The sequence below is a fragment of the Pelodiscus sinensis genome, chromosome 24 (genome assembly GCF_049634645.1).
Source record: "Pelodiscus sinensis isolate JC-2024 chromosome 24, ASM4963464v1, whole genome shotgun sequence".
Lineage (NCBI taxonomy): Eukaryota > Metazoa > Chordata > Testudines > Trionychidae > Pelodiscus > Pelodiscus sinensis.
Genome location: NC_134734.1, coordinates 11,512,543 through 11,531,668, shown reverse-complemented (window position 1 = coordinate 11,531,668; position 19,126 = coordinate 11,512,543). Strand labels below are relative to the sequence as shown.

The window sequence follows — 19,126 nt, the reverse complement described above, 5'->3', positions numbered from 1 at the left end:
ACCACCTTTCGGCCACCAGGGGGTGCGAGGTGCCATGAGCCTGCCCTTAGCTGGCTCCCCTCTCCCCAGCCAGCCCCATGCGGCGCTGCTCAGCCCGGTGCCAGGACAAACGCTGGGTTTAAGGGGGTGGAAGCACCTCGAGTTCCTGGCACTTTGGGCCGGGGGAGCTGCCCGGGTCCTAGGACTGGACCATTTGCTTGGCGGGTGAAAGTAGATTTTGTGTCCACGCGGCGCCCCCATCCCCATTTCCCCAGCTGGGAGAGAACGCGGGAGTCCTGCCCCCCTGCTCTAACCCGCTGGACGCCGCAGAGAGACCGGGGCTGGCAGCCAGGACTCCGGGGCTCTCTCCCTGACTCTGGGCGTGGAGTGGGGACTGGGGCGGGGTCAGGGCTCCCGGGTCCCCCCCCCCCCCCCCCAGCACGAGGAGAGGCCGGGGTCGTGTCCTGAGCTGAGGGAAGAGACGCAGCCAGCCAGCCAGAGAGCCCTGCCCCCGACACACACTCAGCTCCCACTCCTGCGCCCGCCCCGCCCCCCGGCGCCGTTAGCCGCCGCTCAGCCCCGTTATCCCGCCCTGATGTCAGGTGCCTTTCATTTTACCTGGCGGGCCGCGGCGAGCTCAGCCATCCGCCGCTCACCCCGAGGCCCCTGCCCGTGCGCCCCTGCGCTCCGCTCTGCGCGGCTCCTTCCCGTGCGCCCAGCTCTGCGCGGCTCCTTCCAGTGCGCCCGGCTCCTGTCCCCCTGCCCGTGCGCCCCTGCGCTCCGCTCCGCGCGGCTCCTTCCCGTGCGCCCGGCTCCGCGCGGCTCCTTCCCGTGAGGCCAGCTCCTGTCCCCCTGCCCGTGCGCTCCGCTCTGTGCGCCCCTCTCCCCCTGCCTCGCCCCTGCGCTCCGCTCCCTGCACCCGGCTCCGTGCGCCCCGAGCGCGCCATGACCGCGGCGGTGGAGGCGGGGGGCTTTTTCCTGGGCACGTTGGGCTGGGGGCTGCTGGGGGTGACGCTGCCCAACAGCTACTGGCGAGTGTCCACGGTGGACGGCAGCGTGATCACCACCTCCACCCTCTTCGAGAACCTGTGGCAGAGCTGCGCTACCGACTCCACCGGCGTCTACAACTGCCGCGACTTCCCCTCCATGCTGGCGCTGTCTGGTAAGCGGGCTCCCCCTCCCTGCCCTGCGCTCCCTCCGTACAGCCGGGACGCTCCCCCTGCATCCCCAGCAGCCTCCCTGCCCGCCCCTGCGCCCAGTGCACAGAGCCCAGTGCACAACTGGGACCCCCCCCCCCCCGCTCCATGCACCCCGTACACAGAGCCCCTTGCAGAACTGGGTCCCCCTCTCCGCCCCCGCGCCTGCCCCGACCCCCGGCACTGACTTCAGGCGCTGCGGCTGGAGGCGGGCGCTCCTTGTGACAGCTGCCCAGGCGGACCGGGAATGGGGGAGGGGAGAAGCTGAGACTCTCAGACGCCCCCCACCCCTTCTGAGGAGCAGCTCAGCCAAAGCTGGGAAGGCTCTTAGCGCGCAGAATGGGGCGACGCACAAACACGTCCGAGGAGAGTGGGGCTGGGAGCCAGGACTCCTGGGTTCTGTCTGTGGTTCTGCCATATGCGCCCCGTGCCTCAGTTCCCCTCCCTGTGCAATGGGGCTGTACGGAAGGAGATTCCCGCGGAACAGCTGCATGGGGGTTACCACCTTTCAGCCGGCAGGGGTGTGACGTGCCCTGCTCCTGCCCCTGCCCCCCTCTCTCCAGCCAAGCGGGCAGCTACTGTTTGCCCAGCTCTGTGCAGAGGTGCCAGCGAGCCCGGGGTGCCTGGCCCCAGCACCTGCCCCGTAGGTGTTCGAGGGGGGTGGAAACACGTTGAATTCCTGGCACTTTGGGGCTGAGGAAGTGCCCGCTGGGCCTGCCAGGTGCTTCCAGGCATCCAGCACGTGACCCCGGGGGGCCGAGGGCTCAACAATTTGCTCAGGGGGGTGAGAGCTAGATTTTGTGTCCAAGCAGAGCCCCCTCCTCCCATTCCCACGGCTGGCAGAGAACCAGGAGTCCTGGCTCCCAGCCCCCCTTGTTCTAACTCACCAGCCTCCGCTCCCTTCCCAGAGCCAAGGTGTGAACCCAAGAATCCTGGCTCCCAGTTGCCTCCCAGCCCTGCGCTAGACTCCAAATCCACAGAAGGAAGCATCATTGGGGGGGGGGGGGGGGGAAGTGAGAGATGGAGGGAGGGAGAGAGAGCAGGTTCTGGGAGGGGAGGGGGGCTGGTTACAGTGGGGAAGCAGAGTGGGAGCCAGGACTCCTGGGCTCTCTGCCTGGTTCTGGGGGGAGTGGGGACTAGTGGTTAGAGCAAGAGGCTGCAGGTCAGGTAGGTCACCTGCTGCTTCAGCGCCTCTGAAGTTCAGTCTGTTTGGTGGCCAAGTGGGTGGGAGCCGGCTCCCCCCAGTGGCCTGGCCCAATGATTCCACCAACCTACTACTGCTTCCCAGCCCAGTGTGCTGCTCAGGGGGCTGAGGCTCTGAACAGTTGGGTGCCTGCCGAGGCAGGTGGTGCCTGTGGCTCTGGACACACCCACAGCCGGCCCAGGTGCCGAGTCACTCACTCCAGCCCCTGCAGCCTATTTGGTAGGGTGGGGCTAATGACGGCCTGGGATGACAGAGGTCCCCTTATCTGGGCTGAGCATGGAGTGACCCTTCTGCCCGAGACTGGAGCCCTGTTGTCCAGGCCCCTGCACAGTGAGGGTCTGGGCAGCATTCGACACAACAGCACCCCGATCGGTGTCGGGATCTGGGCAGTGCCTGGCCCAGCAAGGCCCCTGGTCTGTCAGCGGTGGGGGTCCGTGCCAGTGCCCAGCACAGTGGGGGCCTGGGTTAGAGCTGAGACCTGCTGGTGAGGCAGATTGTGCTCATTTAACAACACAACTGGCACCTGTCCTACGTGGCTCATTCTCTTCTTTTCCCACATCGGGAGAGCGGGGGGAGAGGGGGAAATATCTATGGGGATTTGGCAGGCAACTGAGTTGTTTACTCTTGCTGCTGCAGACATATCAGCCAGGGCACCAAAGTATGTGAGCACCTCACCTTCCTGCTTGTATTTAGCCTCCCTCTCAGGGAGGGGGATGCAACTGGTCCCACTGGAGTTGGGGAAACTGAGGCATGGCTTGGCCCTATAAGGCCCAGCTCTTAGGCAACACTTTTGGCTGGTCAGTTGCAAAGCATTTGGACTCGCCCAAACCCACCTGGGCATCTGTAGCCAAGCACTGGTCTCCCATGTCCTAGGAGAGCGTCCAGTGACCAGCTCCCTATTGGCCAGCTGGGCTGCTCTGGCCACACGCTTGATCTGCCTCCTGTGAGTGGGAGGGAAGGGGGGGGACAGAGAATACCCACAATTCAAAACTCTCTGGCCAGCCTCCCACTGATGGCCCTGCATGAGTTTCCTCCCTCCCACCCCAGGCTGTGTCCCGCAGTGCTTGGAGCTCTTGCTCCCCTCCTGACCCGTATCCCAGCTCCCGCAGCAGCCCAGCTGGATCCCTCCCTGGGATGATCCGAGGCTTTTCTGCTACTCACCTGGCCCCCTTTGTGCCTGCCACAGGCTACCTGCAGGCCTGCCGCGCTCTGATGATCACAGCCCTGCTGCTCGGTGCCATGGCCATCCTGTGCAGCGTGGTGGGCATGAGGTGCACCAAAGTGGCAGACGGGAACCCCACAGCCAAGGGCAAGATGGCAGCCGCTGGGGGCTGCATGTTCATCCTGGCAGGTGAGAGCCCTTGTCATGCCTCTGATCTACCTATGGGCAGGACATGGCAGTAGGGGGCCCAACCCCCAGGGGCTGGGTCTAGTCCCAGTGTGGGGTGCTCCAGCCACAACCCCAGTCTGCCCTCTGTGGGCCGTGGAGTACAGAGAATAGCCCCGGTATGGGGTGCTCCAGCCACACCCCAAATCTGCCCCTTGGGGGACAGGAAATAGACCCAGCATGGAGTGCTCCTACCATGCCCCCTATTTGCTGCCTCTGGGCCCTGGCAGGGCTGGGAATAGTCTCAGTGCAGTGTGCCTTGGCCATGCCCTGATCTGCCTCCTGTGGGGCAGGGAATAGCCCCAGTATGGGGTCCTCTGGCCACGCCTCCGATCTGCCCCCTCTGGGCACTGGAGGAGGGGGAGACAGGGAACAACCACAGTGTGGCTGTTCTGACCATGTCCTTGATCTACCCCCTCTGGGGAGGGGGGCAGACACTAGCCCCAGCATGGGGTGTTCTGGCCCGCCCCCCTTTCCACCCCCTGTGAGTCCTGGTGGGGGGGGGGAGGGGACAGGGCAGACACTAGCCCCAGCACAATGCAGTAAATGCTGCAGGGCCGGGGTTTGTGTGTGGGGGGGCGGGGCTCCTGACCACCCCAGACACTTATGTTCGCCTTTCTCCTCCCCACCCCCCACCCAGGGCTGTGCAGCATGGTGGCGCTCTCCTGGTACGCCTTCAACATCACCCGCGACTTCTTCGACCCCCTCTTCCCTGGCACCAAGTGAGTCCAGCTGGCTGGGGGGGGGGGGCACGGAGGGAAGGGGACGAGCCCGGCTCTGACCCACGGGAGGCATACATGGGGCCCTGTCTTTGCACTGACCCCCACCTCCCCCTGGCTGCAGGTATGAGATCGGCCCAGCGCTGTACCTGGGCTGGAGTGGGGCCCTGCTGGCCATCGTGGGGGGCGGCTGCCTGTTGGGCTTCTGCTGCAAAGGCTCCTCGCAGGACAAGAGGTAACAGGGGGCGGCTGCATGAGGCCTTGGATCCGGGGGACTCTGTTACCGGGAGAAGGGAGGGGAGATTCCCCCTCCCACCTCCCCAGCCCTGGTCACCTGGCTCCCAGGGCCCTGGAGCAGAGACCACCCGCCCCAGCCCAGGGCGCTGGCTTTGCATGACCTGCTGCCCTCCCTTTGTGTCCCGCCAGTTACAGCTACCACTACAGCGGGCCCAAGGCCGCCCCCAGCCGCCCACGGAGAGGCTCCGACGCCAGCAGCGCTGGGAACTATGGCAAGAACGCCTACGTCTAGGCCGGAGGAGCGGGGGGTTGCCGTGGTGACGCCAGCAGCTGGCCGAGGGCACCAGACTGGCCGATTCCCCAGGAAGGGGAAAGCGGCGAGATCGTTCGATACGCCCGATGGCCGAGGACTCTGATCATCCCACGCGGAGGCGGGACGCACCCCACGGTCCCAGGACGTGATTCACGCGCCGTGCTGCAGCGCAAGGCAACCCCCCTACGCAACATTCCTGCCAATCTGACTTGGGGGGAAAATCCTTCCTGCCCTCAAATTCCCGAATCGGTTAGAGTCCGAGCATGGGTGCAGCCAGAAAGAGGGTTCTTTGGCAAACCCTGCCCCGTGTCTCATCTCCGGCTGTGGATGATCCCTGATGCCTCAGAGAAAGTGTTAGAAAAGCCCAAGTGCACCTGATTGTGTACGGGGGGCGGGGGAAGGAAGAGACCTTCCTCACCTGACAAGCAATCCGATGACACTCTGACGCATATGACTGGATCTGAGGTTCCCAGTGTGAACAGGAATTTTTCAATGATTTTTTTTTTCCAATGGAAAATGCTGATCCAAAGAAAACAAAACGATTGGGCAAAGTGTCAGTTCTACTGAATTGCCCCGTTTTGTTTTGGGGTTTTTTTTTTTTTAGGGGGAGGGGATAACAAAGGTTAGAAGCTGGTGTCAAAATGGAGTGGTTTGGTTTAAAACGCTGTTGTCGGTTCCAAACTGAGCGAGCCGGCTGGACGTGGTTGTGATGCCACATTTCGCTTGGTCTGCGTCGGCTCCGGAAGGGGGGTGAGGTTTCCCTGTTCGGCATTTTTCCCACCATCTTGAAAAACCCGCATGAGCTGGAAAAACGCAGCCCCTCCCTGCCTGCCCAGGGGCACCGGGGTCTCTGGGTGGACTGGCTTTGAGGGAACGGCTCTGTACTACTGGGGAGCAGGACGAGGGACTCTGGAGGGATTCACCTCCCCAGCCTGCCTAAGGGGCTGGTACTCTACCCCCCGAAGGTGTGGCAAATGCAGGGTGTCACAGAGCCAGGACAATTTCTTCACCAGTGTGAGGGGCCAGGGAGCAGCCTGGGCAAGGCGGCTACGCGGAGCCAGACTCCTCACTCATTTTGTACAAAATAAATGTGATTTCAATGCAAAGGCCATGTCCCTTGGGTTGCTCTCAGGGGGTGATACTGGCTTGGTCCATCCTCAGCTGGGGAGTAGGGGTGAAGCTCCTATAACAGGCCCTAGGGGAGAACTTTGTCCCCACTCCGATGGCACCTAGACCCATGACAACCTGGGATAGAGGAAATAGGTCTTTTAGCTCCTGCAGCAGAGGCTCATGCTTGGTGGTAGATGGGGCCCGGGCCCAGGGCAGCACTGGATTTGTAGCCACACCCTCGGGTCAGGCTGGAAGCAGGAGCCAGGCTAGGGTAACAGTTGCCAGGGAGCCACTGGGCAGCCTGACCAGTTGTCCGGTTTTCAACAGGAACGTTCAGTCAGAAAGGGACCCTGGCGGTTCTCGCCAGCACGGCTGGTCGGTGCTGCTCAGGCAGGCTCGTCCCACCTGCCCTGGCTCCATCCCTCAGGTCCAGCTCCCATGAATGGGGGAGAGGGTGCACAGGGCTGCCCCTGCCTTAAGCACCAGCTCTGCACTCCCAGCCAGTGGGAGATGGGCGAGGATGGTGCTTGTGGGTGAGAGCAGCACATGGACTCTTCCTGCTCCCATCTAAGCACTGGCTGTGTTGGCCACTTCTGGGGCACAGCGCGGTGCCAGGGCAGGCAGGGAGCCAGCCCTACTCTCTGGGCACCACTAGCCCGGGGCCCTGCCTGAGTGTATTTCTGCACTGCTGGAGCTGTACGGGCTGCAGTATCAGAAAATCTGGGAGGGCCAGAACCCACCCTGCAGCCTTAGACCTGATTCTGAGGTACAGGCTGGATCCGGACCCTCGAGGCGCCTGCTGCAAAGGGCCTGATGCTGCTGGTGGCACAGTGGCTTCAGCTCCACACAAAGGGGCGTATTTTCTGCCTTAGCAAGTCAGGGTCTCATTCACCCTGGAAGACTCCATGGCTGACGAGAGAACTTATAAAGAAGAGCCTGACTGGCTGGCCTTGCCCTGGACACACAACACCTGGGTTCCATTTCTGGCACTGTGGTGAGACCCTTACATAACATAAGAACGGCCGTACTGGGTCAGACCAAAGGTCCTTCTAGCCCAGTAACCCATCTGCCGACAGTGGCCAGCACCAGGTGCCCCAGAGAGGGTGGACCGAAGACAGCGATCAAGCGATTTGTCTCCTGCCATCCCTCTCCAGCCTCTGACAAACAGAGGCCAAGGACACCATTTTATCCCCTGGCTAATAGCCTTTTATGGACCTAACCTCCATGAAACCATCTAGCTTCTCTTTAAACTCTGTTATAGTCCTAGCCTTCACAGCCTCCTCCGGCAAGGAGTTCCACAGGTTGACTACACGCTGTGTGAAGAACTTTCTTTTATTAGTTTTAAACCTGCTACTCAATTTCATTTGGTGTCCTCTAGTTCTTTTATTTAGGGACCTAATAAATAACTTTTCTTTATCTGCCCTCTCCACACCACTCATGATTTTATATACCTCTGTCATACCCCCCTCCCCGTCTCCTCCTTTCTAAACTGAAAAGTCCTAGTCGCTTTAACCTCTCCTCATATGGGACCTGTTCCAAACCCCTAATAATTTTAGTTGCCCTTTTCTGAACCCTTTCCAAGGCAAAAATATCTTTTTTGAGGTGAGGAGACCATATCTGTACACAGTATTCAAGATGTGAGTGTACCATAGTTTTATACAGCAGCAGTAAGATATTCTGGGTCTTATTTTCTATCCCTTTCTTAATTCCTAGCATCCTCTTTGCCTTTTTGACCACTGCTGCACACTGTGTGGAAGTTTTCAGAGAACTGTCCACGATAACTCCAAGATCTTTTTCCTGATTTGTCATAACCAAATTAGCCCCCATCATACTGTACATATAGTTGGGGTTATTTTTCCCGATGTGCATTACTTTACACTTATCCACATTACATTTCATTTGCCATTTTGTTGCCCAATCACTCTGTTTGGTGAGATCTTCTTGTAGTCCCTCACAGTCTGCTTCTGTCTTGACGATCCTAAACAGTTTGGTATCATCCGCAAACTTTACCACCTCACTGCTTACCCCTTTCTCCAGATCATTTATGAATAAGTTGAAAAGGATTGGTCCCAGGACTGACCCTTGGGTGACACCACTAGTTACCCCTCTCCATTCTGAAAATTTACCATTTATTCCTACCCTTTGTTTCCTGTCTTTTAACCAGTTCTCAGTTCAAGAAAGGATCTTCCCTCTTATCCCATGGCCATGTAATTTACCCAAGAGCCTTTGGTGAGAGACCTTGTCAAAGGCTTTCTGAAAATCTAAGTATACTATATCTACTGGATCCCCCTTGTCCGCATGTTTGTTAACCCCTTCAAAGAACTCTAATAGATTAGTAAGACAGGATTTCCCTTGACAGAAACCATGTTGACTTTTGTCCAACAAATTATGTTCTTCTACATGCTTCACAATTTTATTTTTTACTATTGTTTCAACTAATTTGCCTGGTACTGAAGTTAGACTTACCGGTCTGTAATTGCCAGGATCGCCTCTAGAGCCATTTTAAAATATTGGTGTCACGTTGGCTACCTTCCAGTCATTAGGTACGGAAGCGGATTTAAAGGATAGGTTACAAACCACAGATAATAGTTCAGCAATTTCCCATTTGAGTTCTTTTAGAACCCTTCGATGAATGCCAGCCGGTCCCAGAGATTTGTTAACATTAAGTTTTTCTATTTGTTCCAAAACCTTCTCTAATGACACTTTAATCTGGGACAGTTCCTCCTCTGACACTTTAATTCGGGACAGTTCATCACCCAATGTCCTCAGCCGTGAAGACTAAAGCAAAGAAATAATTTAGTTTCTCTGCAATGGCTTTATCGTCCTTGATTGCTCCTTTTATAGCTGGATCGTCTAGGGGACCCACAGGTTTTTTTAGCAAGGTTCCTGCTTCTAATGTACTTAAAAACATTTTGTTATTTCTTTTTGAGTTTTTGGCTAGCTGTTCCTCAAAATCTTTTTTTGCTTTTCTTATTACATTTTTACACTTGATTTGACAGTGTTTATGTTCCTTTCTATTTATCTCACTAGGATTGGACTTTCACTTCTTAAAAGATACCTTTTTGTCCCTCACTTTCTTTTACATGGTGGTTAAGCCACGGTGACTTTTCTAGGTCTCTTGCTATGTTTTTTAATTTGGGGTATATATTTAAGTTGGGCCTCTATTATGGTGTCTTTAAAAAGTTTCCATGCAGCTTTCCATGAACCCGTCTCTGTTCTGTGCCTCAGTTTCCCCTCTCACATCATCTCTTTAGGCTGGGAGGTCTTTGGGCAGCACCTGACACAATGGGAATCCAGATCACAGTTCGCATGAGGGTCTATGCAGTGCCAGGCATGACAGTGGCCTTGGTCTGAGTTGGGTAGGGACGGTAGTGGTGGTGGGGAGGGGTGGAGGGGGGGTGGGAAACCAGCACAAGAGACCAGATCTCAGACAGAGATTGGGCTGATTTCAGTTGTAGGGGTGTGTCTGTGCAGTACCAGGCACAACAGGGGACCTGATCTAGGTGAAGGCAGTTAGCCCCATAGTTTCATCCCAATTCTTGCCAATGCCTAACTCAAAGGCCTAATACACTCTTGGGATAAAAATACTCTAAGTTAAATATCTTCCATTCCCACTGGGCAAGATAGAGCTGAGACATCACAACCAGTCTCCCACCTTAACACCACCCCTCAAGGAAAAGACCTTGGAGCCTGGATGTTGCTAAGGTTATGAAGAACCCTTTCAGACCTCCAGAAAGCAACACAACTCTTTTCTGCCTTTTCATGTCATCTCAGGCAAGCTGAAAGAGGCAGACCCTAGCACAAAGAGGGAAAGGAAAAATGGCACCCTGTTTGCAATACAAACTTTAATCCCAGCACTTAGGGTTGGGGCACTTCAGTTGCCCCTTACTTACGCAACGATTACAGTGTGTAACCCGCTCCTGGAATGAAATCAACATTAAAACTGTATCTATAAAATAGCAAAGGGAGGTGGGGGAGAAATCCGGATCAGTTATAAAATATCAGTGGGACTGACTGCAACACTACCAGACAGAGCGAGCAGCACGGAGGGTGGGAATAGAAGTCCTGCTTTCATCCGCCCTGACAGGATTAGCAGAGTCCTCGTAGAGGAAAGTCAGTCAGGAATAGAGAACCATGTAGCCCACCAGAAAACTGGAAAAGGAAAATACTAATGAGGTCTGCATCTTTCTACACAAAGGCCTGCGAGGGACATTTGGCAGGAAGGGGAAACAAATTGTATTTCTCTGCAAAAAAATACACACAAGGAAAAAGGGTTTTTTAATCCTGGAATTTGGGCAAGTTCACTGTGCAAGGGAGTTTTTTTTTTTTTTTAAGGGAAAAAAGGCTTTTTTTGGTTCATTGAAAAAATACTAAGAATCCAGAAAGTGTTTTTCCCCCAACTGATTCTGATTTGTTTGTAAATCAACCACACCCGTGCACAGCAGAAATGTCTTTTACCTGCTTTGCAGGACTGGTTGGTCCGGGCAAGCTGACATCTTCATGGGAGATGTAGTTCAGGCATTGCATGTTCCCTTTCTGGACTACATCTTCCAGGATGCACCACTGCCTACTCTATTGGAGGGGGAGATGTGCATCACGAGAGCCCTTGCTAGATGGTTGGAGATACAGGCCATGCTTATAGGGAATAAGAGGTATGAGGCCCTAACTCCCATGAGTCCAGATTGAAAATTTTTCACTTTTGAGGCCTTTGTTTGTATTTCCAACAAAAAGCCGCAACTTTCCACAGCAGACACTTTTCATAGAAAGTTTCCTTGTGGCAAATAGTTTGCCTAGTTACACCTGGGCAAATGACACCCCCTTTTGATGGGAAATTTCTAATCCACCGTCACACTGAACTTCAGCACAGGCCGCTTTTCTCCTAAATGCGTGTTGGGCGTTGGCAAACAAACAAGAGGAGATGGAGAGGATCTGAATGAAAACAGATGCCCGTCTCGATGAAGAGGGGGGTTAGGCGCATGTTGCACATCGGTGCTGAGATCCTACAAAGATGGGATGCACACGGAGAGAATCCAATTAGTTCTCCAGGAAATTTGGCATAGAAAGAGCAATCCTCGCAGGCCTCGACATACCATCAAGAAGCCGTTTTTCTACCCATTTGCAGGTCATTTGGAAAGCACGTGCTGCAGAGATGACCCATTCCCAGGCCCGGCACCTCAGCCCGAAAAGAAATGTGGCACCTTGAGTGGGAGGCGGTTCCGGTGCATATGCAGAGTCATTACAGTAGAGACAGGCACCTGGCCCATTGGCCCCCAGTCTCCCCTCGATGCACAGTCTGGAGCTCCTCCTCCCGCCCCCGAGTTAATTGAAGTGAAACTTGAAGTGGAAATTGCCAGAGCCGAAAGGGTTAAATTCAAAAGGCCACTGGTGGGGATGCCCTCCTCCCCCTTGCTGGTTCTCGGGGTCCAAGGGGTCCTCTCCGGCGTCGAACTTCTGCCGCATGTCTGGAAGAGAAAGGTGTGGTGATGCAGGGGATTTGGGGGAATATCTGAGTTTGTCTCTGTGCCTACCCATTAGGCACTGCTGCCCATGGACTGGGCAGAGGTCATTTCTCCCTTGGGCGAGGCTGCTAAGGGCTGGGGGCTTGGGACTGTTCGGACACAGTTGAATAGAAGACCCTATGGAGACACTGGTGGCTGGACACATAAGCGCTGACATGGGGTGCTGCATCCCCACTCTGCCCCAAGGTCCTGTCCCACTCTGCCCCTTCCCCAAAGGTCTTGCCCTTGATCTGCCCCGTCCCCCAGGGCCTCCGTCCCACTCCGCCCCCTGCCTTGAGGCCCGTCACACCAGTTCTTCCCACCCCACTCCACTCCCTCCAAAAAGGCCCCACCCTCATGCCGCTTCCTCCCACCTCTGCTTCACTCCCTCCCCAAGGCTCCCGCCTGTCCACCTGCTGCATTCCACCCTCCCCCAAGGCTTTCTACAAGCCACCAAACAGCTGTGGCTGCGGGGTGCTGAACACACCCTATTTTTTCCCCCATGGGTGCTCCAGCCCTGGATCACCCATGGAATCAGAGACGTTAACCCTAAAGCAGAGGCAGCTGCACACCCCAACAGCCCAGCGACCCCTGGAGAACAAGGGGAGCCACAGGGGGCCAAGAACACAGAGACCGGAGAGGGGGCCCTTGGAGAACATGGCTTCCCAGGGCTGTCACCTGTAACAGCTGTTCCTTGGCTCTTCCCCACTAACCCAACCGCTGCCTGGGGACTGGCTGCCTCTGGAAAGGCCCGTGTGCCTCGCCTCCCAGCGGCTGGTGCTCTCTACGCAGGGAAGCCCCTCTCAGCCGCCATCGCTGCTGAGAGCCCCAGTGGGAAACGGGGACCAGGCTCGGAGGCATGGTGGGATCGTGTGGGCCCACAGGGGGCAGCACACTGAAGGGGGGGGGGGACTCCCAGCAGACTTTCACCACCAGGGCCTGGCTCAGACTTGGGAATTGTGATGAAAGGGAACACGGTGGCGAATCATGCCACTCACCGGGCTTTGCTATGGGCACCTGAGCACCCTGCCACACCCAGAGCAGCCCCGTTTGGAAGGGAGAATGCCACTGGCTGGCCGCTCCAGGCATCAGGAAGGTTTAAGCTCGGTCAGGAAGGTTTAAGCTACAGACTCCCCCAGGCAGAGGCTGCCTCCCACTCTGGGGCTGGGCACCGCTGGGAGCAGGGAAAGGCCACAGGAGGCAACATCCACATCGCTGCCTCGGGCAGGACTGGAGCAGCTGCAGCGGGCTGGGAAGGGCCCACAAGGGTGGCCATGCCAGGGACGCCTTGCTGAGTCTCAGGCGCTCCATCTACCCCCTGGCCAGGCCTTACCAGGGTCCGTCAGGACCTCTTTAGCGGCTGCAATGTCGATGAACTTCTTCTCCGCCTCCTTCTTCTCGTCCTCAGACTGGAAATTGTCGGGATGCCATTGCTGGGCCAGCTTCCGGTAGGCCTTGAGGATCTCCTGCTTGTTGGCATTCCTGGGGAACCCAAACAGGTGGCATAAGGACACCAAAGGGAGAGCTACCCAGCACCGGCGGCCGGACTCTCCGCCTTGCTATGCAAGCCAGGGCCCCGTCTACATGAGCCATGCCACCAACGAGAACATAAGAACGGCCAGACAGGGTCAGACCAAAGGTCCATCCAGCCCAGTGTCCTGTCTGCTAACAGCGGACAATGCCAGGAGCCCCAAAGGGAATGAATCAAACAGAGAAACATCAAGGGATCCCTCCCGTCGCCCATTCCCAGCTTCTAGCAAACAGGCTAGGGACTCGATCCCTGCCCATCCTGGCTAATAGCCATTGGGCCTGTCCTCCGGCTCTGAGGTCCCCAGTTCCACAAGGATGTTGACAACCTGGAGAGGCCACAAGAGTTAGAGGCTGGAGCAGGGACGGGCAAACTACAGCCTGCGGGCTGCATCCAGCCCGTTGAACCATCTAAACTGGCCCTGGAGCTCCTGCTAGAAAAGGGGTTTGGGGGTCTCCTGTGCCCCACTCTGCACGGGCAGCAGCTCTGTGCGGCTCCTGGAAGCAGGGGCAGCCAGGGGGTGCCACATGCTGCCCCCATCGCTGCCTCTGCAGCTCCCATTGGCCAGGAACCGTGGCCAGTGAGAGCTGTGGGAGAAGAGCCTACAGACGGGGCAATACGCAGAGCCACATGGCCCTGCCTCTGCCTGGGAGCCGGAGAGGGACAGGCCACTGCTTCCAAGGGTCACTTCAGGTAACTGATGCCTGGATCCTGCACCCCTGAGCCCCAATGTCAGCCCAGCACCCCCCCTTCACCCCAAACCCCTCATACCTAGCCCCATCCCAGAGTACGCACCCCCAGCTCCCCACCATTCTGCCCGAGTCCTTTTCCCCCTTCTGCCCCGAGCCCCTCTATCCCAGGCCAGGGCCCCCTCCTGTACCCCAATCTCCTCATCCCCAGCCCAGACCTGGAGCCTGCACCCCCATGCAGAGCACCCACTCCCACTGTGCCCCAATCCCGTGTTCCAGCCAACAGTCCCCTCCACATCCCAAATTCTTCATTTCTGGCCCTGCCCCAGAGCCCTCACCCCCTCCCGCATCCCAACCCCCAATTTCGTGAGCATTCGTGGCCCAACATACAATTTCCATACCAAGACGTGCCCTCAGGCAAAAAGTTAGCCTTAGAGCGAGAGCCTCCCGCTCGGACACACAGGACGTGAAGGGGGGCAGAGAACCGTGATCTCAGGCTAGAACGACCTACACGGGGACACAGGCAAAGGTCTAACAAGAACCTGGATGCTGAAACTGGACAAATTCAGACAGGAATTAACATGCAGTTCTGGGCCCCAATCCCCTCTTCCTTCTGGCCCAGGGGTCCAGAAACTCTTTCCCATTGGGCTGTGGGTGCTCAGGGGGCTGGGCCAGGGAGCGCCCCAGTCCAAGCCCCCAGCCCCCTCCCCACAGGCACTGCGTCAGAAAAGCAAACAGCATGTCGGGGATGGTTAGGAAAGGGATCAAGAATACGAATAAGCTCCTCTATAGTTTCATTAGAAGATTTACCAGGCGTTACTCAGAACCTTGACTCATTAATTGTTGTTTTTCTTCATTTAAATCACTGCTCTGGAGTGGGGTGGGGGTGGGGGTGAGGGGTTCAGTATGCAGGCTGCCCCGTGGAGAAAGGACCACTTCAACCTTCTCTTCCCACAGCAGTGTGGGGCGAGGGGAGAAGCGCCTCTTCATGGCCACTGCAGCTCCAGCGGGCACAGCTAGAGGAGGGGGGCATGTTCCTCAGCTGGGGCAGGTCCAGGTTCGTCTGCCCCCGCCCTCCCCAGAGTGAGGAACTAAGCAAACGGTGCACTTTCCCCTTGCTCCTTGACAAGGGCCAACAGCCAGCAATGTTCCTGGATGAATCAGGGTGAAGGCGCTTGAGACCCCCAGCAAACGGTGCCTGGTGGGCGGGAGGATCTGGGCTGTGGGAGTCTCTGATGGAGGAGGGGCGCCCCCAGCCAGCCCCTTTCACTTGCCTGGTGATTCGGTCTCTTTTTTGTTTGGTTTTATGAGAAACTATCCCATTCCAGGCACATCCTGGTCTCCTGGCACAACCCAATCCTTACTTTGCTTTAAGAGGAAGCTGCCTACCAAACTTGGTGGCCCTAGATCTTACCATTTAGGAGTTCTTGGACAGACAGACAGTTGGACACAGTCAAACAGACAAACTCTCTCAAATATATAGGATGGTTCGCCCAGATATATAGGAGATGGTGCAGACGTGGTTGCCTCATCTCCAAAAAGATACCTTGGCATTGGAAAAGGTTCAGAAAAAAGCAACAAAAATGATGAGGGGGTAAGAAACAGCTGCCATGTGAGGAGAGATTAATCAGACTGGGACTTTTCAGCTTGGAAAAGAAACTGAAGGGGGATATAATAGAGATCTATTAAATCATGACTGGGGTGGGGAAAGTGAAAAAAGAAGAATTATTTACTCCTTCCCATAGTACAAGAACTTGGGGGGGGGGGGTGTCACCCAATGAAATTAATAGGCAGCAGGTTTAAAACCAACAAAAGACCATATTTATTCACACAACACACAGTCAACCTGTGGAACTCCTTGCCAGTGGATGTTGTGAAGGTCAAGACTATAACAAGATTCAAAAAAGTGCTAGATACATTCATGGAAGGTAGGTCTATCAATGGCTATTAGCCAGGGTAGGTAAGGATGGGGTCCCTAGTCTCTGTTTGCCAACAGCTGGGACTGGGTGACAGGGGATGGATCACTTGATGATTCTCTGTTCTATTCATTCCTCTGGGGCACTTTGCACAGGCCACTGTTGGAAAACAAGATACCGGGCTAGATGGACCTTTGGGCTGATTCTATATAGTCGTTCTTGTGTTCCCGGCCCAGCCGATGGGTAGATGAAACGTGTGGACACTAACCTCCGGATCCCCAGGATCTTGTAGTAGTCGCGCTTCTTTGACTGCTTTAGGAGCTTCTGAGCTCTCTCCAGCCCTTCCTTCACCTCTTCATTTTCCCCATCAAACTCCTTGGCCTCCTGGTAATCCTCCACCGCTGTGAACCAAGCAGAGCTACCTCATGCCATGCCCCAGGACCAGACTTCTCACAGCGCAACCCTCATCCCCTGGTCAATTACCGCCCAGCACCATGGCTCCCTTTGTGGCGGGACCAGCCCAGAGCCTTTGATGCCAACTGCCAGGCACTCCCTGCTGTTAGGACTTGTAGTTTGGGTCCTTCCTGTGCCTGGTTCTACTCTGTGGCCGGGCATCTCCCAAGATGCACTAGCGCAACAGTTAACTTTTGTTTTTGCATTGTCTCTTAAAAAGAGGTGATCATGGTTCATCATGAGAGATGTAGTTTGGTTGCCCTGTATCTCCATTTAAGACCAAAGCAGACTGTGAAGAGCTTTGAAAAGATCTCACAAAACTAAGTGATTGGGCAACAAAATGGCACATGAAATTTAATGTTAATAAATATTGGAAAAAATAATCCCAACTATTCAAACAATATGATGGGGACTAATTTAGCTACAACTACATAAGAGAGATATCTTGGAGTCATTGTGGATAATCCTCTGAAAACATCCACTCAGTGTGCAGCAGCAGTCAAAAAAGCAAACAATGTTAGGAATCATTAAAAAGGGGTAGAAAATAAGACAGAAAATATCTTATTGCCTCTGTATAAATCCATGGTACAGCTACATCTTCAATACTGCGTACAAATGTGGTCGCCTCTTCTCAAAAAAGATATATTGGCATTGGAAAAGGTTCAGAAAAAAACAACAAAAATGATTAGGGGTTTGGAACAGGTCCCATATGAAGAGAAATTAAAAAGACTGGGACTTCTCATCTTATAAAAGAGGAGACTAAGGGGGGATAAGATAAATGTCCATAAAATCATGGCTGATGTAGAAAAAGTGAATAAGGAAAAATATTTACTTGTTTCCATAATAAGAACCAGGGATCACCAAATGAAATTAATATGTAGTAGGTTTAAAACAAACAAAGGGAAGTTTTTCTTCACACAGCGCACAGTCAACCTGTGGAACTCCTTGTCAGAGGATGTTGTGAAGACCAGGACTTTAACAGAGTTCAAAAAAGAACTAGATAAATTCATGGAGGATATGTCCATCAATGGCTATGAGCCAGGATGGGTAGGAATGGTGTCCCTAGCCTCTGTTTGTCAGAGGCTGGCAATGGATGGCAGGAGAGGGATCATGTGATGATTACCTGTTCTGTTCACTCCCTCTGGGGCATCTGGCACTGGCCACTGTTGGAAGACAGGATACCGGGCTAGATAAACCTTTGGTCTGATCCAGTGTGGCTGCTCTTATGTTCTCTGTGAGCTTCATGCTTTAGGCAAACTACAGCTCCCATGATGCACCACAGTGATGGGGTTCCCTGGTGCATCGCATCTCGAAGAAGACAGATGTGGATGCATCATGGGAAATATAGCCCAACTGAGGTCATGAGGCACCCAAGTACCATGTTACATCATGGTCTCGCCTCCTGCTGGGCCACAACACTGTATTATGGGAGCCCCGGCACAATGCATCATGGGAGGTGGAGCTCAGCCTATGTAGAGAATGAGGGGAGCATTACGCATCAAAATACAGCTCACACACTGCCCCACTCCCCATCCTGAAGAAAGCAGATTATGCTGTGTGCCAGGGCATGTTTAACCAGGCACTCCCAACTCAAAGAACCCAAACTACAATGTCTCCCATCTCCAAGAGCAGTGTTTGCAGTGCATCATGGGACATGCAGTCCAACACGGGATCCCAGCCCTCAAACTAGATCATCCAGGAGGTATCACAGTTGCATATCCAAATCAACTTTTTCTCCCATATTCCATCAGAAATTATCCCAGTCCTGATTTCTGTCATTTTAAAAAAGATTTTCCATTGAAAAATTTAGACAAAAACAAATAGCACCCAATTATCAGGGAATTTTTTGTGAGTAAATTCCCCCTCCATCTTTTTTCCCCGGCTAAGTTCTGAGCTGTTTCAGATCAAATCAAATCAGTTTCAGGTCAGGGTCGGGAACAAAAGTGGCTGACCCCGATGAAACTGACCCGCACAAAAACATCGATGTTCCTAACGAGGGATCTCCTTGCAAGTCACCCGGGCTCTTAACTTTATTAATCACTGTTTGGATAACAGCAGCGCCTAAAGGCTCCTGCTCCACTAGACAGACAAAGGATCAGAAAGGGAAAAGAACGGACTTTCCACTTAGCAGGGCAGAGTCAGGGAGAGAACCCAGGAGATCCTGGCTCCCACTCTATGCCACAACACTCCCCTCCTGTGTGGGACAGAATCCAGGTCTCCTGGCTCCCAGATCTTCCTGCCTCACTCATCCCCAGACACACACCAGCCCTACAACAAAACCGGGAGTCCAGCCACCCAGACCTACCCCTGTTCAAACCTCCTAGTTTCCACTCTTTGTCCCAGAGCTGGGAGAGTCCAGGATCCTGACTCCCAGGCAGGGCTCAAGCCACGAGGCCGCACTGCCCAGGTCGATAGCAGGGTGGCCAGCAAGGAGCGACTCCTTCCCCAAGGGCTGTGCTGAAGTAGAGCATTGGTGGTGGCCGGGAGGATGGGGCGAAACCACACAGGTATAATGCACAGAGGGCACACGGCTCTGCCTTTGCTCCTGAGCTGGCCCTGATCCAGGCAGGCTGAGTCAAGTCTCCTGAACATTCCCAAACAAAGGCCGGTCAGAGACCTGCTCTGAGCCCTGCGGCCTGGCTGCTGGGAGTTTTCCAGCCAGCGGGCCGGTCCCCGCCAGCAGTGCAGGGCGGGAGCTGCTCCTGCACCCTACCTTTCTGGAACTCGTCGTTCAGGATGTAGGCCTCAGCCCGGTCGCGCAGGATGAAGATGTTATGTGGGTCCCGCTGGTGAGCCTCCGTGCAAACGTCAATGGCCTCCTGGGGTTGTTTGCTCTGGCAGGGGAGGAGAGGTGGGTCAGGCTGCAACTGTAGGACTGTTCCATCCCTCTCTATTTC

The 19,126-nt window shown here is 55.1% G+C and overlaps 2 protein-coding genes across 2 annotated transcripts in view; one reads left to right on the top strand and one right to left on the bottom strand.

Annotated features, from left to right (window-relative positions):
• Positions 1-458: 458 nt before the first annotated feature.
• On the top strand, positions 459-6,388 carry CLDN15 (claudin 15). Its single transcript, XM_075907199.1, has 5 exons — positions 459-1,141; positions 3,566-3,730; positions 4,407-4,488; positions 4,610-4,720; positions 4,912-6,388. The coding sequence occupies exons 1-5, from the start codon at positions 925-927 to the stop codon at positions 5,012-5,014; spliced, it is 678 nt and encodes a 225-aa protein (XP_075763314.1). The 5' UTR covers positions 459-924; the 3' UTR covers positions 5,015-6,388.
• Positions 6,389-9,970: 3,582 nt separating this feature from the next.
• LOC102445440 (dnaJ homolog subfamily C member 3-like) overlaps positions 9,971-19,126 on the bottom strand; it is a 27,913-nt gene continuing 18,757 nt past the window's right edge. Inside the window, exons 9-12 of the mRNA XM_075907178.1 lie at positions 18,943-19,063; positions 16,045-16,177; positions 12,977-13,125; positions 9,971-11,607 (exon numbers count right to left, since the gene is read on the bottom strand). Coding sequence (XP_075763293.1) covers positions 11,465-11,607; positions 12,977-13,125; positions 16,045-16,177; positions 18,943-19,063 — 546 coding nt within the window. The 3' untranslated portion in view covers positions 9,971-11,464. The remainder of the gene's footprint in view (positions 11,608-12,976; positions 13,126-16,044; positions 16,178-18,942; positions 19,064-19,126) is intronic.

Bases quoted from the DNA above. Each gene is read 5' to 3' on its own strand.
- CLDN15 (XM_075907199.1), top strand. From the start codon at position 925: ATGACCGCGGCGGTGGAGGCGGGGGGCTTTTTCCTGGGCACGTTGGGC. The intron at 3,731-4,406 runs GTGAGAGCCCTT...CCCCCCACCCAG, and splicing joins CTGCATGTTCATCCTGGCAG to GGCTGTGCAGCATGGTGGCG. The intron at 4,489-4,609 runs GTGAGTCCAGCT...CCCTGGCTGCAG, and splicing joins CCCCTCTTCCCTGGCACCAA to GTATGAGATCGGCCCAGCGC.